Source organism: Elephantulus edwardii, unplaced genomic scaffold (assembly GCF_000299155.1).
Source record: "Elephantulus edwardii isolate Elephantulus edwardi_28Jun2011 unplaced genomic scaffold, EleEdw1.0 scaffold00009, whole genome shotgun sequence".
Lineage (NCBI taxonomy): Eukaryota > Metazoa > Chordata > Mammalia > Macroscelidea > Macroscelididae > Elephantulus > Elephantulus edwardii.
The window spans coordinates 8,024,468-8,032,246 of NW_006399759.1; the positions used below are offsets into that span (position 1 = coordinate 8,024,468).

The 7,779-nt window shown below is 46.7% G+C and overlaps 1 protein-coding gene across 1 annotated transcript in view; it reads left to right on the top strand.

Moving 5' to 3' along the window:
• Positions 1-3,890, top strand: part of KIF3C (kinesin family member 3C) — a 66,284-nt gene extending 62,394 nt beyond the window's left edge. The window contains exons 6-8 of the mRNA XM_006880617.1: positions 2,685-2,793; positions 2,930-3,102; positions 3,329-3,890. Of these exons, the coding sequence (XP_006880679.1) occupies positions 2,685-2,793; positions 2,930-3,102; positions 3,329-3,425 (379 nt within the window). The 3' untranslated portion in view covers positions 3,426-3,890. The remainder of the gene's footprint in view (positions 1-2,684; positions 2,794-2,929; positions 3,103-3,328) is intronic.
• Positions 3,891-7,779: the final 3,889 nt, after the last annotated feature.

Below are 7,779 nucleotides of genomic sequence, written 5' to 3' on the forward strand. Positions count from 1 at the left end.
AAACAACTATGAGATATCATCACACCCCAGTCAAAATAGCAAAATTTAACGGAACAGCAAGCAATAAATGCTGGCGAGGTTGTGGAGAAACTGGAACCCTTATTCACTGTTGGTGGGAGTGTAAAATGGTGCAACCCCTGTGGAATATTTTGTTCCTTCAGATTTTATTATAAATGGAGTTTCACTGTGGGTTTGACTTGTTTTTCTGTAGTGGCTAATATTCTCTAATAACTGAGAGCACAGGAGAGGAAGTCCCCAGGATTGACACAGCAACTGGAGTAGAGGGGGTAGGTGTGTTGTACACAGTGAGATTGGCTCAGAATAGAGCAGGGTTCTGAGCTATTGCACATAGGGTCACTGTGAGTCATGGTCTAATTGATGGCATATAACATCAACAATTACTAATAAGGGAGCTGTCTGTTTGCTTAGTGGTAAGGAATTGCACTGCCAACCCAAAGGCACATGGTTCAAATCCACCAGCTGCTCCACAGGAGAAAGATGGGCAGTCTCGTGTGGTTTACAGCCTCTAAAAAGAACCTGAAAGGTCAACTATGGGTTGGTGCCTACTTAATGATATGTAGCAACAAACAGCAATGAATATAAAGGAGCCCTGGTGACTTAGTATGTAACAAATTGTATTGCTAACTCAAAGCTCAGCAGTTACTCTGTGGTAGAAACATGGCAGCCTTTTCCTATAAAGATTTACAGCCTCAGAAATTCAGAGGAGGGCCACGGCAAGTTAGAATTGACTTGACAGCAGTGGAGAATGACGAATCATGTTCACTAGTTTTCATGTACTTACAGGAAATTTTGGGGGATTTTTTTTTGTGTATATACTGTCAGAAACTTTTGTATCTTCTTTGGAGAGACATCTCTTCAATGTCTTTGCCCATTTTTAAATTGAGCTACTTGACGTCTTCTTACTGTTTGTAAGAGTTCTTTATATTCGTATTTCACTTTCTCGGTGGTATTCTTTAGCACAACGTGTATCCTTTTTAAGGTTATCCGATGGCCTGATGATGGCGGTATAGCATGCTGTGCTGTGAACCACAAGTGTTTCCTTTTGATGGAGTTCCACTTATGTATTATTTTTTTCTTTTGTTGCTTGTGCTTTTGAGGTCATATCTAAGAAGTCATTGCCTGTTTCAAGGTCATAAAGATTTATTCTAAAGTTTTCCTGTTAGAATTTTACATATTTAACTTACAGTTAGGTCTGTGATCCATTTTGATATACTTTTTTTATATGGTGCACCTTCATTCTTTTGCATGTGGCTGTAAGAAACTGCTGCAATCCCCAAATCAGGTGGTTCAAATCCACCAGCTGCTCTGCATGAAAAAGACGAGTGATTTCCTCCCATGCGATTAAATAGCCTCTGAAAACCCCCTGGAGGGTCAGCTATGGGTCTGTTCCAACATGATGGTACACAACAACATTCAGTTGTCAGGGGCCCTAGTGGCACACTGGTTAAGTAGTTACTTGGCCACTTAAAAGTTCAGCTGTTCAAACCCATCGGCCACTCTGCAGAAGAAGGATGTGTCAATCTGCTTCCTTCCATGAAGATGACAGCCTTGGAAACACCATGGCACAGCTCTACTCTGTCCTATAGGGTCTCTGAGCTGGAATCGACCTGACAACAGTGGGTTTGGTTTTTTGTTTCATCTAGTTGTCCCATTTGATGATAAAATGTATCCCCCCCCCCCAATTGGATTGCTGCAGCATCCTTGTCAGATCAACTGACCATGACTGTAATGGTTTATTTATGAATTCTCAATTCAATTCCAATGATCTGTATGTCTGCCCTGTGCCTGCACTATAGTGTCTTCACTATAAATTCGTGGTAAGCTTTGAAATCAGGAAGTATGATCTCTACAACTTGTTCTTCTTTCTCAAGATTGTTTTGACTGCTCTTGGGCTTTTGCATTTCAAGCCTGTTTTAAATAATTTTCTTATAATCTCTCCTATGAAGGAATGTAGAAAACCACATCCCCAATCAGGGTTTTGGGTTTTTTTTTATTTTACTTTGCTATTTTTTTCTGTGTGTACCGTTAAATCGGATCTGACTGGTACAGGAGGAGATTGCCCCTCCCTCTCCTGCAGAGCATTTGGTGGATTTGAATCGCATGCCTCTGGGATTGCAGTGCAGCTTCTTGCCACTAGGCCACCAGAGCCCACTTCACCATCAGTTTTGTATCACCTTTGAAGTCATATGTAAATCTCAAAACTGAAAAGAGATTGATTGGGCTTTTATCCCTTTCAACCAAACCCTCAGTAATTCCGTTTAATGGGGGGGGGGAAGTATTAGAGTAAAAGAGTGAAAAAATTGTGTCCCCCTTGAGTTCTGGTGGCATAATGTGTTATATGTTAGGCTGTTAACTGAAAGGTCAGTGTTTCGAACCCACCATCCCCCTGTGGAAAAAAGATACACTGTCTCCTCCTGTTAATATTTACAGCCTTGGAAACCCAGGGAAGGGTCACCGTGAGCTGGAATTAACTCATCAGCAGTTACCAGTGGGTTTATCTTTGTGTAATCATCTAGTTTTAGTTAACCAATTGTGTCAACTGAAAAGGGAGAAGGCAATTTCAGAATTTGCAACCCTCAGTTGTTACCTAAAGATGATTCCTTGTAAAATCACTCTGTCCTTGTGTCAAGGAAATCCATTCTAACACAGCCTCTTTTCTGCAGCAATAACAGCCAAATGAAGAAGCGGCCAACTTCTGCGGTGGGCTACAAGAGGCCAATCAGCCAGTATGCTCGGGTTGCCATGGCAATGGGATCCCACCCCAGATACAGGGTAAGAAGCGGAGGAATGGAAGAGGGGAAGACCAGCTCGAAGGAGGTGCTGGGCCCATTTTCCACTTCCTCTAACTCCCTCATCCCCTTGGTCATCAGGGCCTGTGCTCATGACTAACGTGATGTGCTCACCACAGGCTGAAAACATAATGTTTCTGGAGTTGGATGTATCCCCTCCGGCTGTCTTTGAGATGGAATTCTCTCATGACCAAGACCAAGACCCCCGTGCACTGCATATGGAGAGACTCATGCGGTTGGACAGCTTTCTCGAAAGACCTTCCACCTCTAAAGTCCGGAAGTCCAGATCCTGGTTAGTATCCCCATGGGCTTGGTGAACACTGGGTTTAGGCGGCTGGGTAACCCCACAGACAGGCTGAGGCTGAAGAGGGTTTGGTTGTACCCAGAGAGCTGGGGTTAAGAATGAAGAGTGGGGTTTCGGGGGAGGAATTCCTACAGCAAGAGGAGGAGGAGGGGACACAAAGCCCTCACTTTCCTGTCTCCTGCTCTTCCCTAACGTCCCTTCACCACTCCCGCAGGTGTCAGAGTCCTCAGAGGCCTCCGTCCTCCACCACACACGCCTCCTCTCTGGCCTCCGCTTCTCTGCGCCCCACGACAGTGCTAGACCATGAGTGACTTCTGTCATGGTCCAGCTGCCCACCTAACAGACTCTGGGAGCAGGGGAAGCCCTGGATCATCTCATCTGCCGCTTGGTGTGCGTGCGTGTGTGTGCATGTGTGTGCGTACGTGTGAGGGGCTGAGAATCAGGCCGACTGTGCGTCTGTCTGCTCTTCTCAGCCTCCTTTATTTAATTCATGTTATTTATTCGTGGAGCTCGGTTGGTGCGGGGAGACGCCCTCACCTGAGCTGTCTGGGCCTGAAGCGGTCACTGCATAGCCTTCTTTTCTTCTGACTTTGGACGCACCCCACCCCCAGTCAGACCTCAGTTACCTCCCCGTGTTAACTACCCCAAAAGGGAAGGGGCCAGTGCCTGAGAAGAGAGTGCTTTGTCCACCTGTCCTACTCCACCGTTTCCATCTCCTCCTATGCTGGTGGTGAGCTGCTCCTAAGTGGGTTTTTGGAGGGTTTTTGTTTTGTGTTTTTTTTTAACGGAAAGGATCCAGGGATCCACTGAGGACAGAAGACATCCTGACAGGGTTGGGCCTGTGCTCCCAGTGGAGATAGCCCTGCTCCCCACATTCTGGGACCCAGATGACCATTTTAGATCTTGCAGCTCTTTTCCAAGGACTTAACTGGCCTCCCCGGCATCGCTCATACTCTTCAGCTCTGGCAAGGACTCAGTCACAGCTTCCCACACTGGGCTCCTGCCCCACTTTCCGAACTCTTGAATGGGAATCACAACACAAGTAGTTGTTGCCTCCTCACAGCCTGCAGGAGAACTGGAACAGAGATGAAGATACATTGGATGGTCATCGAGGAAGGGCCTTGTGCCTGTCCCCTCTGAGGAGCCACTTTGGTCAATGAGAGATCAGCTGTTTTGGGGTGCTGGTCCTTCCTGCATTGCTCTTTCATCTCTACAGTTGCCTGGATCCCAACTTAGAGTGGGAAGGATCGGTGTCATTCTAACCCTGGTTCAGCAAAGGCTCAAACTCAAGAACTGATGCATTTCCTCCTCATTTGTCACAGGAGAAGGAGACCTCCCACACACAATCAGCTTTGCTTGTTATCCCTGTTTCTCAATCACATTTTGCGGGTGAGAGCGCTCTTTTGTTGAAAACAGACTTTTTTGTCAGCAGGTGTGACATTTGGGCCCATGGACACCACTCCTTACCTTCCCACGTGACATCCCAAGATGTCTCCAGGTTATCGCAAGTGATAAGTAAATGTCTAGTTTTCAAAATAGGGAGGCTAATTGTCACTGGCTTCTAAATGAAATCTTGATCAGAGAGAGGAGGAGTAATTATAAAATTCAGGATTTCAGGGTCACCAGGACAGTGGGCATCTCCAGAGTCTAGAATATGAAAGAAGATGTGAAAGCCTGAGACCATCAGATCTCCTTGAAATTTGATGTTTGGGAGGTGGCAGCAGGGGCTGACTGCCTGGATAGTCTTGTTCCTTCAAGAAATGAACCCTTCTTGCACAGGTCAAGTTCAGCGCTGAGGGTTAAGCTTTGGTTTGGTTTAGCTTAGAAACGCTTTCATTTCTTCTACTCTGGTTGCTGGAGCATGTGCTGCGGCAGCCCCACTGCTTTGTGCTCCTGTCCTCCTAGGAAATCCCATTTTTATCAGAGCTCAAGGTAATTATTTGACACTTGGGAGTCAGAGGAGAGGTGTGGCTGTGGCTGGGACAGGAGAACACCCCAGATGGCCTGGGCACCGAGGGACCTCCATGACTGCATCGAGGAGCCTCTCCTGTTGACCCCTGTCTTCGTTGTAGATGAAGCCACGTGTGTGTCGCCCCATTTATCACTGGGACACGTTGACTGTACGTTGTCTGATCACTCATTCCCCACAGTCTTTATAGCACAATATACCCAACTTCACCACCCCCCCTGAGGGCCGGGCTCGGCGTGTGGTCTGAGGAGGAGCTCTCGCCTGTGTTTTGTGTACGTGTGTATGTGTGTGCGCGTGTTTGTGCGTGTGTTTGCCTCCACAAGGGACACTCTGCACTGAGCATAAGACATGCTGGGGGCAGCGCCACTGAGGGGGGTGACTGGATCTCAGCCTCTCTGTCTCTCCCTCTCCTTTTTCCTTTTGATGTACCAGACAGTTGATTGATAAAATAAGGACCTTGATTAGGACCAAATTTCCGTGTCTGTTGCTATGGTCTTTATTTAGGACTACAGTTAACAATGCAGAGGCCCCGTCTTGTCACTCTATACATATGACTATACCGGACGTATGTAATATATAAATATATATAAAAGAACCCCACATTACCCTCTGTCCCCTTGGTTTAGGATGGAGACCTCTCTGTTGAGCTGAAAGGCACTGGAACTCGGTGCTGCCAGCAGCCTGCAGGCCCAGCCATGTTCAAATTAACACAGTTGACAATAAAGGAATGAGTATCGTTATGGACCCGGTGGCTTTCTTTGTCTTCTTTTTGCTCAATTACTTCTTTTTTCCCCTCTTCCTTTTATATTCTCACGCTTTAATTTTTTCCACATGGATTCCAGAGTTTTTAAAGCTCCAGCTGTGATTTTCAACACTTGGGAGAAAGAACTGGCTGCTTAATAAAAAAGGGATTTGTCTTCCCGCGGGGACCGATGGGCAGATTTCAGGTTCTAGGGTGAACTCTGTGCCAAGGTGACAGTAGCTGTATGTGTTCTAGGCAGGCAGTCCCCAAACAATGAAGCATTTGTCTGTTAACTAAAAGGTTAGTGGTTTGAACCCATCCAGGGGTACCTTGGAAGAAGGGCCTGGTGATCTACGTCTGAAAAATCAGCCACTGGGAAACTCTGAGACTATGGCCCTTAGTTACCCTTCCAACTTGGAACAAAACTCACTCCTGTTTCTCAACTTTCAATCCAACCCAACAATAAACTGGACTCTAGGAGCTCTGGTGGCTTAGTGATAAGACACCACACTGCAATCCTGAAAGCACGTGGTTCAAATCTACCAGTTGCTTCGTGGGAAGATGGACCATCTCCTCCCCTGTGATAAAACTGCTGCTGAAAACTTTTCAGAGGGTCAGCTATGGGTCATTCCAACTTGATGGTACAGGACAACAAAAGGTGACCAGAAACCCTGGCGAAGCACTCACTTCTTAGGATAACCTATGAGCGTCAAAAGAGTAGTTAGAAGGAGCACTGATGGCCTAGTGGCAAGAAGCTGCACTGCAATCCCAGAGGCATGTGGTTCAAATACAGCAGATGCTCTGCTGGAGAAGGTGGGGCAATCTCCCTCCCCCTGTACCAGTCAGATCCAATTTGACAGTACACACACACACACACACACACACAATAGTAAAATAATTTTTTAAAAAAGAAAGAGTAGTATTTGGCAAATATTTGGGGTTAGATGTCCTGCCCTGAGAAGTAAGATGCAGCAGGGTGACGGGGTGCGGGTATCTCACCGCATTGCTGTGCAGCGCAATTACTTGCTTTGTCAAGTGGCCCCGTTACATCTGACTGCAACGGCAAAGGGCAGTCCTCTACAGGTGACTAAGGTCCCACCTGCCATTAACCAGTTCACCCAGGCTTCGGACCACTGACTGCTGCTCAGCTCCGGAAGCTGGCCCACTAGGACCAAGCAAGAGAAGCAGCAGAGGCTGCTGGCCCCCACCAAGAGACCCTCTGTCGTGCATGCTGGGGAGAATACTGTCACCACGCTGGTGGAGAACAAGAAGGCCCAACTAATGGTGATCACGCACACCGTGGACCCCATTGAGCTGGTGGTCTTCCTGAGGTCTTGTGTTATAAGATGGGTGTTCCCTACTGTAGTGTCAAGGGTAAGGCCAGACTGGGCCGCCTCGTCCATGGACAGACCTGCATCACCACTGCATCACACAGGTGAACCCAGTGGACAAAAGCATGCTGGCGAAGCTCATGGAAGCCAGCAGGACCAATTACAATGACAGATATGATTAGATCCATGGCCACTACTGGGGAGGCAACATCCTGGGGCTCGTCAGTGGCCTGCATCGCCACGCTAGAGAAGACAAAGGCCACAGAACTCACACCAAACTGGGCTGATGTCCACTCTGTCTTTTCTGTACATAAGATTAAACTTATTCCACCATAAAACATAAAAAGAATAGTCTTCGCCTGAGGTTAAGGTCTAGAAAGGGGGGAAGGGTAGGATAGAAAGATTAATGGAAATTAGAATTATAGGGAGGAAATGGAGGCTACATTGTGGGTATTGTAATTAATGTTATAAAAATATATATATATGATTCATTGATTGGAAAATGGATTTGTAACCTTTGGCGTAAATTACAATTAAAAATAAGCTGGAAAAAATACACTGGGAAAAGCCCCAACTCAACCCTCTGGAGCCCAGTCCGCCTCTGACACATTTGGAGTCGCCTT